At 33.7% G+C, this 27,385-nt stretch overlaps 1 protein-coding gene across 6 annotated transcripts in view; it reads right to left on the bottom strand.

Annotated features, from left to right (window-relative positions):
• Window positions 1–27,385, bottom strand: part of FAM193A (family with sequence similarity 193 member A) — a 245,035-nt gene that overhangs the window by 115,259 nt on the left and 102,391 nt on the right. For 4 of the 6 annotated variants that reach the window (XR_008913102.1, XM_056803650.1, XM_056803651.1 and 1 more), the window contains 2 exons: window positions 18,815–18,880; window positions 4,213–4,458 (listed from right to left, as the gene is read on the bottom strand). Coding sequence is in view for 5 of the 6 variants with exons in the window: in XM_056803650.1 (XP_056659628.1) it covers window positions 4,213–4,458; window positions 18,815–18,880 (312 nt within the window). In the remaining variant the exon portion in view is untranslated. Of the gene's footprint in view, window positions 1–4,212; window positions 4,459–7,214; window positions 7,238–15,809; window positions 15,872–18,814; window positions 18,881–27,385 lie in introns of those variants that run through there. The other 2 variants (XM_056803652.1, XM_056803653.1) reach the window with 2 other exon arrangements.

The raw sequence follows: 27,385 nt of genomic DNA, 5'->3' as shown, positions 1-27,385 counted from the left end.
CAAATGGGTAAAAATGTTGTTGGAATTGGGGAAAATAGGTACACTAATGCACTGTTGATGAATTGTGAAATGATCCACTCATTCTGAAGAGAAATTTGGAACTATGCTCACAATATTAGTTACCTGAACATATCCTTTTACACAGGATAATAACTAACAGGTCAAGGAAAGAAAATAACCTACATGCAAAAAAAACAAGGTTTAATTATCTATAAATATTTTAAATTGATGTAGTGTTATTTGTGATAATAGTTACCATTTATAAGTCTCTAAATGCATAAGATATACAAGATTACACAGTAAAAAAATCATAAAAATACCCCCCCCCCAAAAAAACTAATTCATAGATTCCCTAAAATCTATCTACACATCTACAATGGGGTCTATGGAACTCAGCCAAAGAACCCCTACCCCTGCTTTAGGCCAATTCCTGTGAAGATAGGATTAACTTTCCCTTTGTCTACTTTTGAATTAATCAACAAAAGCTAATACACCCATACTTAACCCTAAAGTAAGGGAAGTCCAAAAACTACTTACTACAAGAGTTTAAACTTCCAAAAAAGTGGGTGACAACTCTGGAGCAACTGACTGCCCCCTGGGCAGTGCAGAGCAAATTTAGACTGCAATTGGACCCATTAAAGTGGAGAAAGGGATAGGAAGTGATGTGGGAAAAGCACCATAAATACTCACCTTCTCCTTCGAACTTGGCCTTGGAGGAGTTAAAACTTGGGACTTCAGACTGCTTCAGTTAAGACTGCTTTTGGATTTTCCCTTTGGACTACAATGTGGGTGAGTGGAAAAGGCTGACTTCTTTCCTGGCTTCTGGAGAGACTAATTGCTAGAGGAGGATGCATGGTTATTTATCACTGGGTCCTCTGGCTAAATGGCCCTCCAGCTAAGGGTTAATGAGCCCTGCCTGGTTCTAACCTGGACAGAGTAATTATCTAGTATGATAGGATAGATACCTACTCTACCCTCTTTCATATTTATCTGCTTTACTCTTTCCTATATTTTGTAAATAAAGCTGCTAAAAAGTCATTTGACTTGAGATATATTAATTTCCATGACCACATTCTCTTATATTTAGTCCTACCTTAATTTTTAACCCTTACATCTCTTACTATTTGATAACTGTAAAGAAAAGTGATATATTTCTTCCTTTTAGTCATGAGGACTTTAGTTACTAATACAAAATAAGCATAATAAATGGTAGTGTTGTAAGTAAACTAAATTATACTTTCCATCTAAAATGCCATAGGAAAAACTCATGACCTGGTTTTCCTACATATATTCTTTATTAGCAGAATAAAAGGAAAGGTAGAAAAGGATTTATATTCATCAAACAGTTTTCTTCTTCATCCTCTTCAAAAGCCAATTATAGGATACAAGCCCCTGTGTGTGTATTATTCATTTATATATAATTATATAATATTAATTTTATAATATTCTAAATTAATATTATAAGTTCTTTAGTACATGCAACTTTAGGCCAAAAACAGTATTAAAAATAAGCATAATTAAAATTGCATAATTCAAAATAAGAAGTTTAAGCTTCTTATTAAAATCCAGAATATAAAATTAAAAAGGAAAATTTTCAGCTCAAAATTTCTCTTACAATTGATAATGTTTATTCAAAGCCCAAGAAATATGCCAGTATCTAGTATTTGATCATCTCACCTTACCTCTCTTCCCTAACTATCCCCCCAATAGTAATCAGTATTTTTAGGAATACAGTAGCATAGTATCTAGTATCACAAAACAGAGTTTCTCTAAAAGTACTTGACAAAATTTTTTTTTAATAAAAAATTTATAAAAGTAACCAACTCAAGCATAGCAAAGAATAAGTTTGAAGAAAATAAAAGGACCAAGTTAATGCTGAGTCAGTTAACTATTTTTCTTTTTCCTTGTTATCTAAAAAGGATAAGGCATTCAGTGGAACATGAGTAAAAAAAGATCTAATTACTGAGCTTAGCAACTTCATCCATATGGAAAGAAGGGAAGGAGAGGGGAGGCCTAGTTCTCTCTATTTGGAGGAGGCAATTTATTTCCCAGCATGATCTCAGAAGAAATAGACAAGAAAAATAATCAATTCAAGTGTTATGTTGAACAGGTTTCCTCTAAGATGGAAAGGACTAGTATTGAACAACATAGTTACTTCCAAACCCCCATTCCTTAGAGATCAAAATATCGTTTTTCAAAAAGCTATCTCATGTAGATAGTTTTCATGAACTGAGTTCAAGTTTTCTTTCAAAAGACTAGGATTAACATACATTTAATAGTGTAGATTGAATCTAAAATAGAAAAAAGGAAGTAAAGAACAAACACATGAAGTCCTAGGAAAATAATAGACAAGAGAAAAAATGAAAAAAACTCAAAAATGAAGTCAATACTAAAATGAGTCTCCCATCAGAAAAAAAGAGAAGACCAACTACTAGGAGACATTAAAGAAAGAAAATGAAGCTGAAATCTGAAAGGTAGAAAATTAAAGCTGACTTTTATCTTCCTTTCTTAGAATTATGGTACTTTAGGGACATCAAGGTGGCACTTTAGGGACATCTAGGTAGCACAGTGTCAGGTCTGGAGAGTCAGGATGTACAGGGTTCAAATCTGGCCTCAGATATTTCCTAGCTGTGGAACCCTGGGAAAGTTACTTAACCCTAATAGCCTGGCCCTTATCATTCTTCTGCCTTAGAATCAATACTTGGCATAGAAGATAAGGTTTTAAAAAAAAAAAGAATCATAGCATTGTAAAACTAAAAATATTTCGGTAGCCATCTAATCAAATCCTGTCATTTTACTGATTAGAATGTTCAGATCCAAAAACATTAAGGGCAGCTGGGTGGCTGAGTGGATTGAGAGTCAGACCAAGGGATGGGAGATACTAGGTTCAAATATGGTCTCAGACACTTCCTAGCTATGTGACCCCAGGCAAGTCACTTAATCCTATTGCCTAGCCCTTACCACTCTTCTGCCTTGGAACCAATACACAGTTATTGATTCTGGGAAGGAAGGTAAGGATTAAAAAAAAAAACACAAAAAAACCCTAAGTAACCTCTTGAATATCATAAAGATAATAAGTGAAAGAAGACCTGGGTTCTAAATCTCAGTATACTACTAGAGTTCAGGCTTCTTACAACTATATTCAACAGCTTCATTAACACAACTCTTAGGTCAAGTAAAGATGAATAAATAGCATTTATTTTTGGTTCTCTATAGTTTTTCTACTTTTTAATCTACTGTTTCCATTTTCTCTCTAATCTTTTTACCTTGCCCTCACCTTATTTTTCCTGTTCACTCTATTTATATCCTAAAGAATTAAGAAGGGCTCAGAGGAACCTTAAAAATTATTTAATCCAACCATTTCAATTCATGAAATTGCAACATAAAGTCCAACCAAGTGAACCGGCCAAAGTTATACAAAAACAGGAAGCTATTTCGTTTTCACTCTGTCATCTCTGGGCCTTTGCACATGCATGGAACGGAGTCACCTTCAAAACCCCATGTCTACTCTCTCCATGTCTACAAGCCTCTCCTTCCTCTGACCCAACAAAGAAGCCTCTCCTGTGAAGCCTTCCTTCTCTGATCCTCACCCTCCAGATGAAAATGATCACACATTCTTAAAATTTCTCAAAACACTCTGCCAATAGTTCTCATAGGTTCATAGATTCAGACCTGAGGGTATCATCTAGTTCGTATTTTTCATTTTAAAAACGAGGGAACTGGGCTCAAGATTGTGCATAGTAAAAACAACAGCCAAGATTACAAAGTATGTCCTTCAACTCTAAATCAAACGTGTTTTTCATTTCATTATATTGATCATAGTCTTCATTAATCACCCATATCTTTCCTGACCCTACCCAATTAGACTGCAAGTTCCAAGAATACAGGAACTTATGTCACAACTATCTTTCTTTGTATATCATCTGTATTCACCTGCCTTGCAAGTTATTTGGTGAATTATGAAATATTTTCATTCTAATAATTCAATTTTTAGTTTCATTAATTACTTTTCAGTGCTTGTTATGCTATTTTTCCCCTGCTTGTATAACAATTATGATTCTTCATCTCAATGAGGTGAATTTAATAGTAATCTACTTTCTCGGACAATTTATTACATAAAACAGAATCACACAAAAGCCTGCAAGAAACAGCTGAAAATATTTATTTCCAAATATACTCCAGAATGTTTTTTATTTTCACAGGAACACTCACCATAAGAGATTGTTCCAAGGTAGCATGTCTTTCTTCTTTCTCAACTGTTCTTCGACAGTCTGGACACACCCAAAGTGGAAGATGCAGCATACTATTTGCTTTAGGAGATGTAGAAAGTGCCATTTTGCTAGAATTTTTAATCCCACTCTCTGCAAGTGAGGAATCTTTCCTTTCACTTCTACAAAGAAGACAATGCTCTCCAGTTGTGTATGGTGCTCTCTGACCCAAGCCAAAAGTAAATGGAGTCTGAAACAGATGAAAAATTTTTACATTTTCAACATATAAGAACAAGTTCATCTTCAACTATAAATTGATATGTTTTCGTTGTGCCAATAAGATATTCAGAAGGAATAAATAGTCAATGCTGATGGTCCCTAGTTATATGAGTTAATATGTATTGTTAATATTATAAGGTCTCACAATATATCAAGTCAGATATATAAGATATAATTAACACTTTATTCCAGTAGGGGTTTGAAAGTTATTCAATTTCTTTAAACTGTATAGAAATCTTTTTTGCTACTACTCTTTGCTGGCAATAGACAACATAATAATGAGACAGAGAATATGGAAAAATAAATGTGCTGTTTAGCAATTCAAGATTGACTTCCCTTTCAGATAAATTTCCTGTAGAAATTCTATAGAAAAAACAGTAGAAAAATCTTTAAATGTAAGCTATTATCTTATCATTTTATCTTCCCTATAAGACTATATATATAAAGTATAAATTCCTTAAGAGTAGGGAAAGGGTGGGTCTTCTTATTTACTAGCTAATTCTCCCCCAGTTCTTAGAACAACCTATGAACTTAATAATTAATAAGTGCGAATAGAAAATTATTAAGGCAATTTGGAATTACAAAAAGAAAATTACTAAAATACTTATACATTTTTGACATAGAAATTCTTCTGCAAGATCTATACCCCAAATGATTCAATAAACCAAAAGGACACACAGCACAATTTATATCAATACTTTTTTGTAGTGGTAGAACTGGAAACAAAATAGATGCCTATTAATAGAGGAATGACCAAACAAGTTATATGAATGCAATGTAATATTACTGTGACATAAAAAATACAAAATATGACAAATAGATAAGAAAACTTATTTAAACTGATAAAATGAAATGAGCAGAATGAGAAAAAAAATTCTCAATGTGTACTACTATGTAAATGAAACCATTCTATCTTGGTTCTCATGCCCAGTAAGTTGCCAAATCTTGCAATTTCTCTCTTTATGTTATCTCCCTCTGCATTCACATGGTTGTCACCTTAGTTCAGCCCCAAATTATCTCTTGCCTGCATTAATACAACCCTCTAACCCATCTTCTGCCTCAAAAACCCCTTCCTCATTCCAAATCATCCTCCACAGAGTGGCCAAACCTCTCCTAATCAGAAATTTTATCATGCTATGTCCCCAGTAAAAGAAATTCCTGTGGCTCCTTCTTGCCTACAAGATCACATTCAAAGTCCTTGTTGGGCATTTAAACCTTGTCTCCCCTTCTCAACTTTTTATGCTTCCCCCTTCACACCCTCATTGGTCATTTGTTCTATAAGACATTTCATCCCCTATCTCTGAACCATGCCTGGATTACTCTTCCTTCCAACCATTGAGAATCCTGGACTTCCTTTAAGATAGCTCCAGATTCCTCCTTCAGGCTGTATTTATCTGCTATTCTGATTTCTAGGTGGTGTGTCTCTCTCTTTAGAATGATAATTTCAGAAGAGACTATTTTTTCCTATTTCTTTATATCCTCAGTAATTAATGCCTGTTGAAAAATAACAAAACAATCAAAATAAAGCAAACTTAAAATAACACGGTTAGCTCCAAAGAAGAGAGATGACAAAGCTTCTCCTTCTATTTCTTGACAAAATCTAGTATATGATAGAATATAGCATATGATGTTAAGTTTTAAAAGATAGTTTTGCTGAATTATTATTTCTTTTAAAAAATTCTTTTTTTATAATGACAGAGGGAAAGAAGGAAGGAAATTTTAGTAAACATAGTTAACAGGAGATACAGAAGGTGACATGTTTTAGATGAGTCATCAAATGGTACCACCGCAAGCATCTACCCTAACATTTTAAAACAAAAAGTCTAGGACTCTTGAGAACAAGACCCTTGCAAATAAATATTAGTGCTTCCCAATCTTTAAGCCTGGCACTCATAGTCATTATCAAAGTTTTGCATATAATAAGCTTTTTGGTTCATAAATTAAAGTTTACTTCAAAAAGTTATCATATTAATGTTTTTTAAAAAAACTTTTTCCTTTCCCATCTCATTATCACTTCATGAAGTATATACTAAACACTGGGGTTATATGGCTGTAGAATTTTACAGTTCAAATAGCTATGTCTATATCTTTCTCATTCCTAAAAACCCCCTCATTTGATCTAACTGTTCTTTTTTGCTATCATCTTATATCTCTAATCCTGTTAGTTAAATTCTTTGAGAGAAGCATCTACACTATGTGACTTCATATTCCCTTTCTTCTTATTTCTTAACCTTTGGCAATCGGGCCTCCAAATATCACCATTCATCAAAATTGCTCTTCTTCTGACATTTGTTTATGAGGTTTTTATAACTTTGAATGTAGTCAAATTCCATAGAGGTACCATATAGAAAAACTGAAAATGTATATAGTTCTTACCAGTTTCATATAAGCATATAAACTCACATAGTACTTTAAAAAAAAAAAAAGTTGGTTTAGGTCCTTAATTTTTTTTTTGTTACTTATTTGTTGGTTAAATTTGCTTTGAGTTAAAAAGTGCACACAAAAGACCCTGATGATTACAATTTTGTAGTATATTTCTTTCCCTAATTCAATCAACTTTTCCTTTAAGAATTCAGATGTGATTTAATGCATATATATTAAGTATTGATATTTCATTACCTATGGTACCTCTATGCATAATGAAACTTCCCTGTTTTCTTTTAACTCTGTCTACTATTGCTGTTGCCTTTTCTGAGATCATGACTATTCCCATTTTCTTGAGCTCACCTGAAGCAAATTATTTTAGCTATATATAATATAAATCCTTTTGTTTCAAATATATTTCTTGATAAAACATATTGTAGGATTCTGCTAATCCATTGTTTCATCATCTAACTTCATGTAGGAATTCTTCCTCTTGTGTTCAAAGTTATTACAATTAATGCTCTTTTCCTTTAATCATATGTCGTTTTTCCTCTTTGATCCTCTATAATCTTTGCAGAGAAGATGGCAAAAGATAAAGAATATGATCAGTATGAGTGATGTGTAATGGGAAGAGATTCTGCTCCTACTCTACTTCCTCTCCTTATTTCCCCTCTCACTGATAAATCATAAATAAAGTGAGGTTCTTATGATGCCTGCTCTCTACACTCCTTCCATTTTTGCACACATGTTTCATATAACTCAATTATGAGAAATAACTCCCTTTTCCTTTTTTCCCATATTATAGTTCCTCTGTCAACTACATTTTCTTCCCTCTCTTGAAAACATTAGGATATTATAAAAAACACCACCCAGTCTATCTGTCTTATTTAATTCCCTATGTTACTCTTAAATAAAATTATTAGAATTCCACTACTTGTGCTAATAAGAAACAACAAGCAAGATAAACAAAAAACCTGGGACTTATATGAACTAATGCAAAGTAAAGTAAGAAGAACCAAGAGAACATTGTACACATAGAAACAGTAATATTGTAAAGACAATAATCTATGAAAGACATTTCTGATCCAGAGATAGTGATAGAAGATAAATTTCAAAGGGACCTATGATAAAAAATGCTGAGAGCACTCTTGAGTGCAGATTAAAGCAATTTTTTTCATTTTCTTTATTCTTTTATTGACTTTTTGTTTTCTTGTGTTTTCTGGGGGGAGGCAGACAATATGGTTAATGCAAAAATAAAAAATTTTTTAATTTATCATTTATGGATTGGATCCTTGTTTCTCTTCTTTTTCTTATAGAATGTTTCAAATCATTTGGCCTCTTTTAATTGCTCAAATTGTGTCTACTTTTCTAGATTTTTTGACTCTAATTTAATTTCCAGATATCTACTCAATTTTGGTATTTAATACAGAATGCTTGAAAGTCTACTATTGCATGAAAAGCCAATTTCACACACTCTCTCTCTCACTCACACACACTCAATCACACGCACGCGCACACACACACACACACACACACACACACACACACACGCGCGATATTTTTGGTCATAATCATTTATCTTTTGGAATGCCAAATTCATAAATCTTTGCTCCTTCACAACAAGTGCTACCAGGTATTATGTACTCTGAATGTGATTCCTCACTACTAAACTATATCTGGATGATTGTGGTATTTTTTCTCACTGTCTTGGAACTGCTGAATTTTTAGAATGGCATTGCTGGGGGTTTTTCTTTCAGTAAGTATTCTTGTTTCTATTTTCACTAGGCCTTCTGGTTCTCAATGTGGGTATCTTTTGAATATAGTTTTGAAGAAAATACTAATCCGGGGAACAAGGAGTTTGATCAAGGGTTTTTAGAAATCTGACTGTTAAATTATTTCTCCTTGATCTGGTTTTGATACCAGTTGTTTTGATAGTGGATAAATTGTAGCGCTAATTTTAAAATTTTGTCCTAATATTTGGCAATGTCTCAGGGAGATGTGATTTCTGTATGGTCTATTTTGATATTAAGAGAATACACTACCTGAGATTTTCCCAACTTCTATTCAATTTTATTCTCTTAAGTTTTTCCTCCAGAGTTCCATTTTTTAATCGTCTGCTTCATTTCTTCTTATACTCTTGTAACACTTGCTGTGAACTCCCTTTTCTCTCTGAGGTTCTGCTTATGGTTATAATTGAGTTTACTTTCTTCTTCTGGGTTCTTGGCCAATTCTATGACTCATACTACTCTTTTTGGTACTCCTTTGTTTTCTTATAGCCTTATGGTACTAAGATGAAACTTCAAGTCCTATAGTGCGGCCAGGCTCTGTTTTAAGCCCGATCTACTTTTCCCGGGTTTCTACCTGTGGCTTCTACTTGCTTTCATGTGTATAAACTATGAGTATTATGGTCTTACAACTCTTAAATCTTAAATCTTATGAAGCTGTTGTGGTCTTTTACCCCTCAAGAGTTCTTCCTGAAGAAATACTGCCAAAAGTTTCTGTTTTACTTCCCTGTATCTGTGCTAATTTGTATGACAGGATCCCTCTTCCACTAACCAAAACTTTTGGCTATCATTTGTGTAATCTTGGACACAATGAAGAAACTTACTGATGTTTTTCCTCTTCTGTATTTTCTTGGTCACTGTTTAGACTTTATAAATCACTACTCTGAATCTAGAGTAAAAGTGGTAAAGGTTAAGATCCTCCTTCACAAGATCATCGTAATAGAAAGTCCTCTTATTCAACTCTTAGCAACATATCTCATTTCCCACAATGAATGTTCTAAAACAGTGGTTCTCAATCTTTATAATGCCGTGACCCCGCAATACAGTTCCTCATGTTGCAGTGACCCCAAACCAAAAAATTATTTTGGAGGCTACTTCAAAACTGTAATTTTGCTACAGTTATGATTCGGAATGTAAATACCTGATATGCATTATGTATTCGCATTGCTACAAATTGAGAGGTTGAGAACTGCTGCTCTAAAACATATCATTTCTCCTGAAACCTCAATCTCTCAATACTGCAGAGAATTTCACATTCAAAACATATGTACTATTCAAGTGGAATTCCTTAAACTCCCCTTCCTCTATTCCTCTCAAAACCGTAGAATGAGCATATATTCTTCCCTCCTTCCTTGGATCACAGAAGAAATGGCTATGACAAGAATAATTCTGTTAGGTGTGCTCTTGATCCTATTTCCTCTTGTCTCCTTCAAGATCCTGCAACATTCATCATCCTTATTCTCTGGTAATGTCTATTTTCAGCCTCGTATCTTCTACTAAATCTTTCCCACATATGAACAAGGTCTCCTTAAAATAAATAAAAAATGAAAACAAAAAGTCTTTTTTATATTTTCTATTCTATTCAATGACCACCCTATTTTCAGAGTCCTTCACTATCAAAGCTCTTCAGAAAGTCATCAAACACTGGATTTTCCTTGAAGTTTAGCTAGTTCATATCCACTACTATAGGTCAAAGGTCATCAGCAGAAAAATCTATTGGCCATCAAGCTGCATTCTCCGTAAAATACACAATAAAACTAACTACTTAGAGACATCATTCAATGAATGTTCTAATCTCTGTTGTAAGGGGTAGTAGGATTACCAGTAATTAAGTCAAATTCCTAAGAGATTTATTTCAACAATTTATTTATAAAATATAGAAAGAGTGGAAGTAAGAAAATCATAGAAAGGATAGAGTAAGATATCTAACTTACACACTAAGTATTTTGTTCTGACCCCTGGCTCAACCCAGGCAGGGCTAGTTAGTCCTTAGCCGGAGGGGTCCCAGCCTTAAGCCCAGGACCTGGGGATGCGGGACACCTCTCTCAAGAGGGGAGGCTAGGCTCCTAGGGCTAGTCCCTTCAGAAAATCCAGGAAAAGAGTCAGCCTTTTTTTCCACTCACCCCACATGGTAGTTCTAAAGAAAATAGAAGTAGTCCAAGGTCCTCAGTCAGAGCTCTTCCAAGGTCAGGTAGAAGATGAAAGACCTAAAGACCCTTCACAGGAAGTTCTTGGCATTTTTAAAGACCATTTCCTTTCATCCCTTCCTGTGAGTTCCTTCCATTTTATGTGTACCAATTACAAAAGCTTTGCTTAGGACTGCCCAGGGGAAAGTCAGTTGATTCTGTTTCATCACCCTATCTATCTCACACATGTGGGTCACAGACCCACTATCTCACACATGTGGGTCACAGACCTCCTCCACTCAAGTGTAAGTGGGGTGTATATGCTTCTGGTGATTAAATCTAAAAATGGGCAGGGGAGAGTTAATTTAATCTTCATATTGTCATTCTTAATTTTGTGAACAAGAAGGAGGGGGGGGGGTGAGGAGAGACAGACAGACAGACAGACACTGACTGAGACTGGAGCTTGTTTCCAAAGTTTTCAGTCCCAGGACAGTAAGGGGATTGGACAACTAGTCAGAAGAAGATTAGGGTCCCTATGGGTTCAAGACTCTATTTCATTGCCTGTAAACAAATCTAGGTCATAGTTTCTGGTTAAAGTCCCAGGCAAGGAGGAGCATTAGCACACTAGTACTCGGGGCCACAAAGGACTATGGTCCCAATTCCAGGGTGGAAAAAGTGCTTCTGGTTGCTTATATACCAGAACACAGGCCAGAAGAGTATTAAACACACCTCCACTTAGGTCATACCACCTTGGAAGAACTGAAACATAAATCCCTGGAATTAACTCTGAAAGTTGACTTGCAAAGAACCTCAAGGTTGAGACAGTGACCCCGTCACCATAGGAACAGAGACTAATTTTAACAGTTCTTCCCCACCCCCACCCCCACCCCCAGGTTAAAAGTCAAGAAAAATAAACTCAACATAGAAAATTATTTTAGTGACAAGAAATACCAAAACACAAACTCAAAAGAAGGCAAGTCAATATTTTCAAACTAAAATTAAACAGTGAGTTGGTCTTCAGTCCGAAAAGATTCCTGGGGGTCAAAAAGGATTTAAAAACCCAAATAAGATAGGTGGAAGAAAAACTGGGGAAGAAACAAAAGTAATGCAGGAAAATCATGAAAAAAGAGTTGGCAGCTAGGCAAAGGAAGCACAAAAAACTTAAAATTCACTAAAAAGAACTCTTAAACATGGAAAAAGATATGCCAAAATTAACTGAAGAAAAAAATTTCTTAAAAATCAGAACTGATTAGGGGCAGCTGGGTGGCTTAGTGGATTGAAAGCTAGGCCTGGAGAAAGAAGGTTCTAGATTCAAATCTAGCCTCACACACTATCTTTCTGTGTGACCCTGGGCAAGTCTTTTAACCCCCATTGCCTAGCTCTTACCTCTCTTTTCTTCCTTAGAACCAATACCCAGTATTGAGTCTAAGATGGAAGGTAAGGGTTTTTTTAAAAATCAGAAAAAAATTTAAAATTGTAAACTATCTCACTGGAAAAACTGACCTCAAATATAGATCCAGAAGAAATAATTTAAGAATTATTACACAACTTAAAAGCCATGATAAAAAAAAAAAGCCTAGATATCAACTTTAAAGAAAATATCAAGAAAAACTGCCCTGATATTCTAGGATAAAAGAGAATTGAAAGAATTCACTGATCACCTCCTGAAAGCGATACCAAAAGGAAAACTCCCAGGAACATTGTAGCCAAATTCTAGAACTCCATTTGGGGTCAAGAAGAAAATATTATAAATGGTCAAAAAGAAATAATCCAAATATTATGGAGCCACAGTCAAGACAGCACAAGACTTAGCAGCTTCTACATTAAAGGATCACTGGGCCTGGAATATGATATTCCAGAGGTCAAAGGAGCTAGAATGGCAAGCAAGAATCACATTCCTAGCCAAATTGAATATAATCCATCGGGGGTAAAAATGAGTATTCAATTAAGCATAGGCCTTGAAATCATTCCTCATTAAAAGACAAGAAATGAATGGAAAATTTGACTCTCAAATAGTGGACTCAAGAGAAGCATAAAAAGAGAAATAAGAAAGAGAAATCAAAAGACATTCAATAAGGTTAAACTGTTAACATCCCCTAATTCAGAAAATAATAGTTAGAACTCCTAAGAATTTTATTATGACTACTACTACTACTACTACTACTACTACTACTACTACTACTACTACTACTACTACTACTACTACTACTACTACGGAAGTGAGAAGGAATATATACAGATCAAGACAATAGTGTGAGTTGAATATGATGAGACATCTAAAAAAATACAACTAAGAAGTGAGAAACAGAAATGTACTGGGAGAAGGTTTCTAAAAGAAGCAGAAATGGGTAAATTATCTCACACAAAAGAGGTGTAAAATAGCTCTTACAGTGGAGAGGGAGACAGAAGTGGGGAAGAGGCTCTTTGAACTTTACTCACATTGGAATTGCTTCTAAGTGAGAAGAACATACACACTCAGCTTGGTATTGAGACCTATCTTACCAGGGCAGCTAGGATACAGTCAGATCTGGAGAAAGGAGGTCCTGGGTTCAAATCTGTCCTCAGACGCTTCCTAGCTATGTGACTCTGGGCAAATCACTTAACTCCAATTGCCTAGCCCTTACTATTCTTCTGCCATAGAACTGATACATAGTATTAATTTTAAGGCACCATCTCACACCTATCAGATTGGCTATTGTGACAGAAAAGGAAAAACGACAAAATTAGAGGATGTGGGGAAAACCGACACACGAATGTAGCTGGGGTGAGAACTGATTCAACTATCCTGGAGAGCAATTTGGAACTACACTTAAAGGACAATGACACTTTTACCCAGCAATACGATTACTAGATTTGTATCCCAAAAAGATAAAAAACAAAAAGGAAAATAACCTACATGTATAAAAATATTTACAATAGTTCTTCTGGGGAATGGCTGAGTAAGTTGTGATATGTGAATGTAATAGAATACTATTGTGCTATAAGAAATGACAAGCAGAATGTTTTCAGAGAAACCTGGAAGACTTACATGAAATGATGCACTTATGTAAGCAGAACCAGGTAAACATTTTAAAGACTAACAGCTATGAATGACTTGGCTATTCTCAGCAATACAGTGATCCAAGACAATACCAAAGAACTCATGATAAAAAAAAAAAGTTCTCTCCGTTGAGAGAAAGAATTGATGGAGTCTGAATCCAGATAAACACATATTATATTTCACTTCATTTCTTAGGTCTTAGGAAAAGTTGTTTTACATGATTACACATGTACAATCTATATCAGAATGTTCACTATCTCGATGTGGGGGAGGGGAAGAAAAGGGAGAGAGCAAAGAAGGGAAAGAATTCAGGACTCAATATTTTTTTGAAATGTCAAAAACGTTTGACAAGTAATAAGGGGAGGCAGCAAAGCATGGTGAAAAATATTAAACTTGTGGCAGGAAGACTTAAAATGTATTGTTTATAGCTGTACAACTACAGACAAGTTACCTCACCTATCTGAGTTTCAGTTTAAACACCTATACAAGGATGATGTTTCTAATACATGAAAGAGTTGTGAAGTTCTTATTAAAAATGATTCAAGGGGCAGTGAGGTATTATTAGTGGAGAAAGCATTGGAGTTGGAGTCAGAAAGACTCCAGTTCAAATTTCTCAAACACATACTATATAGAATCCTGAGCAACCTCTCTATTCTCTTTATCTGTAAAATAAGGGGTTGTTTAAAATATATTTTATGTCATTAGTTTGAGTATGCTATATTTTTATAGACAACCCTCCATTTCTTTTTCAATTCTCATTTCCATTGGCACAGAATTGCGTACTATAGGTTCTAATTAATTATTTTATTTCTTCCATTATTTGTGATTTCACCTTGTTAATTTGAATAATGTAATTTTATTTTTCCTTCTTTTTGATCAAATTATTTGAAAATTCATTAATTTTTCAGTTATATGTTCTGCTTATTTAGCCTTCCTTTTTCTACTTCTTTTAATGCACAGTTCAGAGATATATATTTTTCTCTACAGGACTGCTTTACCTGTACCTCAGGAATTTGGGTGCATTGTTTCATTGTTATCATTCTCTTTCACATAGTTTTTATTACTACAATTTGTTTCTTGAGCTATTTTTCATTTAGAATGCCACTGTTAAATTTAGGTCAATGTCTTTTGCTTTTTTCTAATAAAATTATTTTTTATTGCAATATGATCTAGTCTACTAAAAAATGCTTAGTAGTTCTGCTTTCATTCCATCTGTTTATAATTTCTCTGCCCTAAGATATCTGTTTTTGTAAATGTACCATATGCTGCTGAGAAAATGGGTATTCTTGAATGCTTCTATGAAGAAGATGCCTTAAGTTTTTCGGTTCTAAATGCTCTGATTTTTTATTCTATATCATTCCTTTTCTTTTTTTCTTTTTTAGATTTGTCCAGATCAGAGAATAATATTAAAGGTTCTTGTAATTTTTGTGTTACTGTCTAATTCAGGAAACATTTCTTTTATGAATTTAAATGCTATGTTATTTACCATATATATGTTAAGGGTTGGTTTACTTTTAAAAATTCTTTTAAGAATAATTTAGTTTTCCTCTTGTTCTTTCATTATAGTGTGAATTTTTACTTTGATTTCTTTTGCTTTTTTAATCATTCCCTCTTGGGCCAAAACTTGCTACTCTATTCCCTCATAAGCCCACCTCAAATCCTCATTCCTGTGTCTTTACACTATCCCAAGTACTCTGAATTGACTTAAAAGTTGTTTTGTTTTTGATTATTCATTCATTTCTCTTTTTTTTGTCATTCTTAGTCCTTCATAGTTAAAAATCTTCTTTTTGTATTCCCTCTAACCTCTTTTTTAATATTGTCTTTTATTGCACATTCCCAAAAAATTTTCCTTTCTTTTGTCTTCACAGCTCTTTTCAGCTCTAGTCTATACAGAATTCTATAACTTTCCAGTGCTATTTTTCTATTCCCTTGTCATCATCTTACTGACTGCAGAAATTATGGTTCTTTCATTATTCACCTAGAGACAAGGTAGGAATGTATTACTCACTCCCCTCATTTGCTTTCCTATTCCCCATTCGTGCAACTTCCTACTTGGAAGAACTGCCATTCCTGCAAGAAAGATATTGATTTAAATCAATCCAACCATTCTGGAAAGCAGTTTGGAACTATGCCCCCAAAATTAATAAGATGTGTTACTTTTGAACCAGTGATACAACTTCTGGGACTCTACCCCAAAGAATTTAAAAGAATGGTGAAAAAGACCCACACAAACAAAAATATTTAGAGCCATTCTCTTGGAGAATATAAAACAACTGAAAACTAAATGGAAGTGCGGAATATATTGGGGAAAGGCTGAAAAAAATCATCCTGTACCAGCATAAGAAATGATCAGACAGTTTCAGAAAAACCTGGGGAAATTCCTATGAAATGATGCAGAGTGATCAGAAACAGAAAAAAAATATATATATAGTAACAAAAATAGTATAAAGACAAACAACTTTAAAATACTTTAAGAACTCTGATCATTCATTTGAAATCCACAATCCCCAAGGATGGTTAATGAAGCATACTACTTACCTCCAGACAGAGAGATGGAACGATCAAGGTGGCAAATGAAACAAACCTTTTTAGACAGACAATGTAGAAGTCTATTTTGCTTATATATGTATCCACATATGCATATATATGCAAGGATTTTGTTTTTCTTTGGGGAAGAAGTAGTAGTAGGGAGAGAAAAATATATACTTATCTAAAAAAAATATATATATATATATATATATATATATATATTTTTTTTTTTAAAGCGACCGGGGGATTTAGTATAGAGAATACTACTTCAACTCTTTATCCTTTCCTTCTTCTGATTAGGGTCCCCTTTAATCTTTGGCTCTTTGAGTACTTGTGGCTATTGAGCCTTTTTAATTTTCTCTTTTATCCCATAAATCTTTTTAGTAAAATAACTATAGTCTATAAATATGAGATAATGCATTTAAATACTCTCTCTCTCTCCCTCTCTCCCACTCACTTCTGTTCTCATTGAAGTGGAGGTTTGAAAGAAACACTACTACTGTATGTTGTACACTGGAGTCCTTTACTTTTCTGGGAATATCATTCCATTGTCTTATGCATGCAATAATCTCTTATTCAAATTCCCTTTTATATTCATATGTAAATCTTTCTCCTGGATGTACAGAGAATTTGCCACTAAAATTATTAAATTTAATCACTGTGAGCATTGGAATTTGGACCACAAGCATGATTGCCCCCTCCCTCCCCCACCGCCCATGAAAAAATGTAAATTCATTCAATTGCTGCTTTCTTATCTATATCAAGTAATTAAGGAGAAATTTATTATATAATTTTCTGATGAATCATATTATTCACGTAATATAATATTTGTTATATTTATATGATTATATCAGTGGAAATGAAGTAGATGAAAATAAGCATTTGCATTACATCTGTAAGGTATTAAGCTACAGGTTTTCAAAAAAAATTTGATATTCATATTATTTAATATTACTTATATAATGAGATGTATTTTTTTTCTTTCAGTTTTTTTTAATGTTATATTTTTTTGGGAGACCTGTGATCCCTATCAACTCTGTGTATTCTGTCTTTAAGGTCAGTCGATCTGGTGTGTCTAGAGGATTATTATATTAACAATATTGCCTTTTACTTCTCTTCTGGTGCACTTTCCTCCACTTTAGGATTTTTGTGTTCTATAACTGTAGGTTTCTCTAAACTACTTCTTATGAAATTACTCTATCGTGTATTAATTTTCTCTGCTCTATAATTTTTAATTCTGCAATACAAGTTCTGAACTCCATCCCAATTTCAACTCAATCTTATTCTGGAGTTTTTTTCTGTTGTCCCATGATCTGCTTAGTCCACATGATTCTCTGTCTCATTCCTTAATAATAGCTGATTTTCCTTCATATTATATTTATTTAAAGTACTTAACATTTTTTGAGACTTTACTATGCTTATTTTTATGATCACCTATACAAGATGAAATATAAAATCACCTATATGGCATTTATAACTGGTCCCATTCCAACTTTTCCAGTTTTCTTATACCTTTTCAACCCCCAAGTTCTTTACAATTCAGCAACTCTGGCCTCCCTTCTACTTCTCACATAAGATACACTAACCCACCAATTCTGGCCATTTTTACTGGTTGTCCCCTACACCTTGGAAGTTCCTTCTCTCTCTCATCTCTACATCTTGACTTCCTTAATGTTCTAGATAAAATTTCAACTTCTAAAAGAAGCCTTTCACAATCCCTTTTATTGCTAGTGCCTTTCCTTAGTAGATTACAATGTAGTTTGCATGCTGTCTACCCCATTGTGAGTTTTTTTAAAGAAGAACTCTTTTTCTTCCTTTCTTTGTATCCCCTAAACCTTAAAACAATTCCTGGCACATAAGAGAATCGTAATCAACTATCATACCAAACATTTTCTTAAACCTTTGCAATCTTACCTCCATTACCAGCATTCTACATCTCACATTGGCATTCAGAATCCTCTATAATCTTCCCCTAATCTAATTCAGTAGCATTATTTTCCAAATATAACCCTCTCTACTTCTTGTAGATGAACCAAACCAGACTACTTACAGCATAAAGATGCCTTCTATTTTCTTATTTCTATGTCTTTCCACTGAACCTAGAATAAGTTATCCGTATCATCTGTCTCTGTGCTAAAAAATCTTACTCTTTTTAACTGTGGAGATCCAACACCACCTCTTTCATGAAGGTTTTCCTAATAAAATTTTCTGGGTTGAAAACTATCTTGCATATCAGATCTGCACATCTCTTGTGCCCTTCCATCCTGTTTTGTATAATTATTTATTTACCTTTTACTTCACCTATTAAGTTTACTATGCAATCTTTTTTTTTTCCTTTAGCACCTAGGCAAGGATAATGCTAAGTGTTAAGTGTTTGTGTAATGAATAACACAAAGGGACATTTGTTCCAAAGGTCAAATTTTTGCCCACCCTTTTTAAATTTCTTAAATAGATATTAAATTAGACATATCACATTGTTCATACCTGAGAAACACCAGGGAAATCTGAACCAACAGAGCTGTCAGCAAACTGGGTACCATTTAATGAAACCTAGAAAAAATTAAAATATACAATTAGGAATATTACAAGAAATAAAGGTGACAATTCCTTTCATGTAGTTTTATTTGCTAAAAGATATCTGGCTTAAAACTATTTTCTTAATGGATGATCCATTTTAGAAGAATTCCTAGCAGCAGGAAGGTATAGGTATGGGTGTGGGTGTGGGTGTGGGTGTGGGTGTGGGTGTGGGTGTGGGTGTGGGTGTGGCTTGGTTTATTATTTGGAAAGTTCAGGGTATTTTGGCTCCCCAAAATATACAAATATTCTCTATACCACGTTTTACTTTCTACTCTCTGGACAAGAAAAGTAGATAGAAAGAGAAACAGCAGTCAAACTGAGGAGGTTTCTGAAATCAACTAAGAATATGCTACAATATGTTTTTCAGGAATGGAAGGAGAAAATGGTAATGAATTTCTTCCAATTACTTCTCTTTTCCTATTTCATTCCCTCTCTGTTCAATATCCCAGTATCTCACAAAATTTCTTCCCAGAGGCTGAAATTTATAAATAGTAGGTGTGGGTTTCTAATGGACTCCAGGAAATCCTCCAATAAATAAGTCCCAAGGAGTAAATACCAGGATTAAATAAAATGTTCCCCTCCATTTAAGGAACTGATGCTCTGCCTCTAGGTTGTTGCTATGCATTAGTGGCTATTCAATATTAGTATACCACTGAGCCATTCTTTCTCAAAATCTGGTCCTTTCCTTTCACTTATCCTTTCCCACAAAATAGGATCAGCAGGAGATTCTCTTCTCCATTCACCTTCTTAAAGGGCCTTTTTAAAAGAGACAAAAGAAAGGGGATGGAAGGATCTCACTGCAATGAAGTCTTTACTTTCTTTCTTATAAAATGTAAACCAAGCAATGATATTGAGTAAAAAAATTAAAAAAAAAAAACACACCATTCAAAATCCAAATTAAATTCTGCACAACACTTTATACTATATTATTACAAGAGTCAAAAATTTAATTATTTGGGAACTGGAAAATCTTACATGTATATCAAAATTTGGAATATATAAGTTGTTTTATTTTCAAGTACATTTTATATGCCCTGGGCAATCCTTCAAAAGAAAAATATCAGAGGAAAATTTATGTCTAAAACTAATGAAAATTGATTGATTTTAGATGTTACCAGAGCCTATAAGCCAAAAATGATTAAAACTGACTTGCACAAAAAAAAAAAAAAGTTGAATCCAACTTCCAAAACTAGATGTACCAACCAACAATAATTTAGAAACCATTTTACAGGATCACAGACTTAGTGCTGAAAAAGCTAAAGAGCTAAGATCTAGGATCATCTAATCAAGCCCCCTCATTGTAAAACTGCAGAAAATGAAGCTCACAAAAGTAAAATTGACTTGCCCAGGGTCAGACAGGTATTAACAGCCATGATTAAATCCAGACTTTTAAAAATGAATTCTCTTCTAGCTTAAAGGCTTCTAAAATTCTGTTTTTACTAGTCTTCTTAATGGAAACTAAACTATTCTAAAATTAAAGATGGTCCAGAAAATAAGAAATTAATGAGAAGAATTTAAAATAGAGAATATAAAATTACTTAATTTGTTTCAGCCTTTAACTCATTCAAAACAACTACAGAGATAATAGTAATTTGCTATCTGAAAGAGCTATGTTCAAATAGAAGCTATTTTCACACATGTAAACGTTATTATATTAAAACTTTCAACACATACATAGCAAGTATGTTTTAAATCTGCTCTATTATTAAATTATGGCTTGTCTAAATACTAAATACTTAGAGATAAAGGAAGTATTTAGTTAAATTATGATAGAATTTCTTTTTTTCCCCATTTTTTATTTCATTAATATATTTAGAATATTTTTCCATGGTTACATGATTCAAGTTCTCCCCTTTCCCTTCCCCCTCCTAGAACTGAAGAGCAAATCCACTGGGTTTTACATGCATCATTTTTCAAAACACTTTATTAACAAAACAAAATATTATTAATATTTGCAATAGAGTGATCATTTAGAGTCAACATCCCCAATCATATCCCCATCGAACAAAGTTATCGATTATATGTTTTTCTTCTGGGTTTCTATTCCCACAGTTCTTTCTCTGGGTATGGATAGTATTCTTTATCATTAAGTTCCTCTGGATTGTCCTGGATCATTGCATTGCTGCCAGTAGAAAGTCTATTTTACTAATTCAATTGTGCCACAGTGTATAATGTTCTCCTGGTTCTGCTCCTAATGGAGCAGAACCAGGAGAACATTATACACCTAGAGGTCTTTTCAGTTCACATGGAATTCCTCCAGTTCATTATTCTTTTCAGTACAATAGTATTCCATCCATCACCATCAGATACCACAATTTGTTCAGCCATTCGCCAACTGATGGACACCCCCTCATTTTCCAATTTTTTGACATATGGTGAAATTTCTAAGAAATAATTCAACCTTATATCATAATCTTTTATTTCATTGAGGTGTTTGAATAGCTCCTTGAGTAAGATCATAACTTTAAAGTATTTGAATCTAGGTTTTACATGGCAATATGAAGAACTAGAACATCTATACTGTTAGTTAACAGGAAACAGAATTTCTATTACAAAAAAATTAAACATTACCACCTGAACCAGACTGAAAAGAAACTACTACCCTGAAAACCTTTTTCTTTCAAGTGCTACTTTATAAAGATAAAGATGCTCTTTTAAATTATTGTTAAATGAGTTAGCCCTACATTCTGCATGTATTAAAAAGTATTATTCTGACAAACCCGAAAAACTTCTAGAGCCTTGAAAAACAAGTGAGCTAGTGACAAGGACATAGGTCTTAAATGAGAAAACTCAAGATACCAGCTCTGCCACTTGATGACTACTAACCTTATGCACATAATATAATGTTTCTAAACATCAGTTTTCTTATCAGTAGAATAAAGAACAAAAGATAGGTGGGAGGATGGACATACAGATATAGAGAGAGTGTGTGAAGGATTATATAAATAATTATGGAGAAAATCAGACCATCTTAGAATCAATACTGTGTATTGCTTTTAAGTCAGAGGAGTAGTTAATGAAGGTTAAGTGACTTGCCCATGGTCACACAGCTAGGAGGTGTCTGAGGCCACATTTCAACCTAGGATGACCTCAACCCCCTCCCCCAATTTCTAAGCCTTGATTTTCAATCCACTGAGTCATCTACTTGCCCTCTTAGAACACATTTCTTACAAGAAAAAAAAAAGTGCTTCTAGTTGCCCTCAAATCACTAGAGGAAAAATGAGGCAACAATTTTTAAGTATTTTACACAACATCAAGAAGTACATAGAACACATTTGATCAAAGGGACATGGTCATACAATTTTTGTATTTTATCTGTGAGAAGCTTGATCCAATTCCAATTGGTGTCTTCAACCAATTAATAACGATAATCAAAAGAACAATAACAATAAATGGAACTTATATATAGTACTTTAAGGTTTAAAAATATTCATTATATCATTTGAATCTCAAAACTACCTTATGAGTAAATATGGTAGTTATTATTATGTCTTCTACAGATGAAGAAACTGCAACTGAGCATAGCTAGGCCTTTAATCTTGTCTTCCTGATTCAAAGAAAAGTATTCTATCTTCTATAATGTTGCAATTCCATTTTTTCTGTGGAATATTAATGGCAGCTTAATCTACAATAGCACTCAAGAATTTAGGAAGCTCTTTACCTCTGTAAACCCCTTGTGAACAAATACTACCATTGAGGCATAATTACAAAACTGAAAGGGACTTCAAAGACTATGAAATCCAATTCAAATCATGTTAGAAACAAAGCAGTTGAAAGACAGAGAGGTTAAATGTTTTGCCTACGGTCATATGGCATAGAGATGTTAAGTTTCTGATCCAGAATTTGAACTCAAGTCATCATCATCATCATCTTCTTCTTTTTTTTTTAACCCTTACCTTCTGTCTTAGATTACTGGGTATTGGTTTTAAGGCAAAAGAGTGGTAAGAGTGAGGCAACGGTGGTTAAGTGACTTGTCCAGGGTCACATAGGTACAAAGTTTCTGAGGCCACTTTTGAATACAGGACCACCTGGCTCTTAATCCACTGAGCCACCCAGCTGCCCGTGAACCCAAGTCTTCTGACCCCATATCTAGCACTACTCATTAATCTTTTAAAAACAAAAACCTAGAGCACAGAGATGTTAAATGACTTGACCAACTTCAGTCAAAAACAAAGCCTGGATTCAAGTGCTGCTCTTACTATAAATCTACCAAGTCTTTTCAATCCAATACTCCTATTGAAGAGTATAGAAAACCATCATATCTGTGTTTCCACATTCAAACCCAAATATTTATCCATAAATATCTGAACAGACATAATCAGATAAAACAGAATTATGAATTCAAGTTAGAAAGGATCTTAAGTCTTCCAGTCTAACTACACATGTAATGAATTCCTACTTAAACTCCCACCAACAATATAGTTTCATATATTTAGTAAATTAGTTAGTTAACTAACTTTAATACCTTGTAAGAACACATAACATTTGCAGTTTAACACTAGCCATTAGAAATGACTTCCTAATACAAAGCCAAAATCTGTAGCCTTCACCCACTATTATAATCACTGTTATTACACAGAATGAATCAAATCTGAATTCACATCACAACTCGTCAGATATTTGGAGACAACTACTACAACTTCTACCCTTTAACCCTTCTTTAATCATTCTGCACAAAAAGTAGATTTTACCATACTGGAAGTACTCCAATTTCTCAATCTCTCTCTTAAAAAGTGGGACCAAGGGAGCAGTTAGGTGGCTGTAGGTGGGAGGACTTGGTTTCAAATCTGGCCTCAGTTACTTTTATAACTGTGTGACACTGGGCAAGTCACTCCAATTGCCTAGACTTTACTGTTCTGTCTTGGAACCAATACTTAGTATTGATTCTAATACAATAGGTAAGGATTTAGGAAGGGGGAAACCAGTAGTCAGGGCTGAATAACTGATCTGACTAGATCAGTAAAAGTTATTTCATTCATATAGCCAATGTATTGCTTCTTTGCCAGATCTATGAATTTACAGGTGAAAGGGACTTACAAATGAGCAAACTCCCTCTTCTAATACAGATACCCACCTGCTGTACAAGTTTTAGATAAAGTTACCTGGGGGTTTGTTGTTGAGTCATTTCATTTCTGTCCCTCTCTTTGTGACTCCAGCTGAGGTTTTGTTGACACAGATATGGGAGTAGTTTGCCAGATCATTTTACAGATGAGGAAAGAGAGGCAAACAGGGTTATGTGACTTCTCCAGGGTCACCCGGCCAGGACATGTCAGAGTCATGACTTGAAACAAGACCTTCCTTACTATTACAATGCCTCACATAAAATGTTCTAAGCTCACATTTTAACAAAAACCTTTAAGACCAGCTTTCATCTCCTTAATTTAAAAAGTAACAAGCATTTATGCCTCAAGGTTAAATTACTGAAAGAATCAAGTTGTACTTGTGGACCCTAGATCTTTCTTTGAAGGAATTTTCAAGTTCAGATTTCACTCACTGCTTTAGTTCCACGAATGCAAGATTTTGGTTATTATAAAGTATCTACTTTGACCTTTTCTGTTACCAGAGCTAAAAAAAATTAAAATCAGGGCAAAACCTAACATTTTATGAAGTAACAAAATACCAGCCTTTTACATAGCTAACAGTGTCACTTGCTTCCACTGCTAAGGAAGGACTATTTCTGTACTTTGATTATATAAAGCCTGATATTTAATAAGTTCCTTATAACTAATGCCTGTTAATTGACTTTAACAGAAAAGTATACCTAGAATATCTTATTTAGGGAAATTATAAATGATATAAATATAGATCTTATTGAAGATAGGTAAATACAGGTTAAGTTTCTGGGATCATAAAAATGCCTTTAAAAGTATAAAATAATTATCAAGGATGGGTAGGATTATTAAAATGTTTGAGGTAACTAAAAAAAATTAAACAAATTGCTAATTAGGTGCCCCCTTGAAATCTACAAAATGAAGAGATCATGAAGATATCAAGCACATTTTCCTTTTCAAATTTTTTAAAAATAGTTTTTTGGAGTTTTGAAATATAATCTTAAAGCATGCAAGAGGGTAAAAAATTTTCCATTATAGAAAAGTCAAAAATAGATCATTCAAGCATCCAAATTTCTAAAGGAGAAACTAGTAGAGCTCAAGGATGAAATAGATAGAAAAACTATACTAGTGGGAGACCTGAACCTTTATCAGAACTAGATAAATCAAACCAAAAATAAATAAATAAGAGGTAAGAGAAGTTAATGAAATCTTAGAACAATTAGAGTTAGTAGATATGTGGAGAAAAATAAAGAGACAAAAAGGAATATACCTTCTTTTCAGCAGCACATGGTAAATTAAAAAAGATTGACCATGTATTAGGGCATAAAAATATTGCAAACAAGTGCAAGAGAGCAGAAATAATAAATGCAAGCTTCTCAGATCAAAATGCAATGAAAATAATAATGAGTAAGGGTACATGGAGAGGCAAATCAAAAATTAATTGGAAGTTAAACAATACAATTTTACAAAATCAGTTAAAGAACAAATCATAGAAACAATAATTTCATTGAAGAAAATGACAATGATGAGACATCCTATTCAAAATCTATGGGATGCAGCTAAAGCAGACTCAAAGGGAAGTTTATATCCTTGAGTTCATATATTAACAAATTAGGGAGGGCAGAGGTCAATGAATTGGGCATGCAAATTAAAAAACTAGAAAGTGAACAAATGAAAAATCCTCAGAGGAAAACTAAATTAGAGATCCTAAAACTCAAAGGAGAAATTAATAAAACTGAAAGTGAAAAGAACTATTGATTTAATAAATAAGATTAGAAGCTGGTACTTTGAAAAAACAAATAAAATAACAAAGTACTGGTCAATCTAATTTAAAAAAAGAAAAGAAGAAAACCAAATTAACAAAGATGAAAAGAGACTTCACCTCAAATAAAGAGGAAATTAAGGCAATCATTAAAAACTATTATGCCCAATTATATGGCAATAAATATGGAAATCTAGGGGATATGGATGAATATTTACAAGAAAATAAATTGCCTAGATTAACAGAAGAAGAAATAGAATACCTAAATAATCCCATATCAGAAAAAGAAATTGAACAAGCCATCAAAGAATTCCCTAAGAAAAAATCTCCAGGACCAGATGGATTCACAAATGAATTCTATCAAACATTCAAAGAACAACTTAATCCCAATATTATAGAAACTATTTGACAGAATAAGCAAAGAAGAGGTTCTACCCAAATTCCTTTTCTGACACAAATATGGCACTGATTCCAAAGCCAGGCAAGTCAAAAACAGAGAAAACTACAGACCAATCTCCTTAATGAACATAGATGCAAAAATCTTGAAAAGAATCCTAGCAAAAAGACTCCAACAAGTGATCATGAGGGTTATTCATTATGATCAGGTGGGATTTATACCAAGAATGCAAGGATGGTTCAATATTAGGAAAACCATCCACATAATTGACCATATCAACAAGTCAACAAACCAACAGACAAACCAACAAAAATCACATGATTATCTCAATAGATGTAGAAAAAGCCTTTGACAAATACAACTATTAGAAAACAGTAGAAAGCATAGAAATAGAAGGGCCTTTCCTAAAAATAATAAACAGTATATATCTAAAACCATTAGCAAATATCATCTGCAATGGGGATGAATTAGAAGCCTTCCCAAATAAGATCAGGAGTGAATCAAGAATGCCCATTATCACCTCTATTATTCAATATTGTACTAGAAACACTAGCAGTAGCAATTGGAGAAGAAAAAGGAATTGAAAGTATTAAAATAGGCAATGAGGAAACCAAGCTATCACAATTTCCAGATGATATGATGGTCTACTTAAAGAATCCCAGAGAATCAACTAAAAAGCTAATAGAAATAATCAACAACTTAAGCAAAGTTGCAGGATACAAAATAAACCCACCTAAGTCATCAGCATTTCTATATATTTCTCAGCATCTCAGCAGCAAGAATTGGAAAGAGAAATTTCCACTTAAAATCACCTTAAATAATATAAAATATTTAGGAATCTATCTGCCAAGACAAACACAGGAACTATATGAACACAACTACAAAACACTTTCCACACAATTAAAACTAGATCTAAACAATTGGAAAAACATTGATTGCTCATGGGTGGGACGAGCTAACATAATAAAAATGTCAATCCTACCCAAATTAATTTACTTATTTAGTGCTATTCCCATTGAACTACCAAAAAACTTTTTTACTGAATTAGAAAAAACCATAACAAAGTTTATTTTGTTCAAGATCAAGGATATCCAGGGAAATACTGGGGAAAAAAAGTGAAGGAAGAGGGCGTCGCAGAACCAGATCTCAAACTATACTATAAAGCAGTGGCCATCAAAACAATATGGTACTGGCTAAGAGACAGAAAGGAGGATCAGTGGAATAGACTTGGGGTAAGTGACCTCCGCAAGACAGTCTGTGTTAAACCT

The sequence above is a fragment of the Monodelphis domestica genome, chromosome 6, assembly GCF_027887165.1.
Source record: "Monodelphis domestica isolate mMonDom1 chromosome 6, mMonDom1.pri, whole genome shotgun sequence".
Classification (NCBI taxonomy): Eukaryota; Metazoa; Chordata; class Mammalia; order Didelphimorphia; family Didelphidae; genus Monodelphis; species Monodelphis domestica.
The sequence above is the reverse complement of the archived record's forward strand: the minus strand, read 5'-3'. Positions and strand labels throughout refer to the sequence as shown.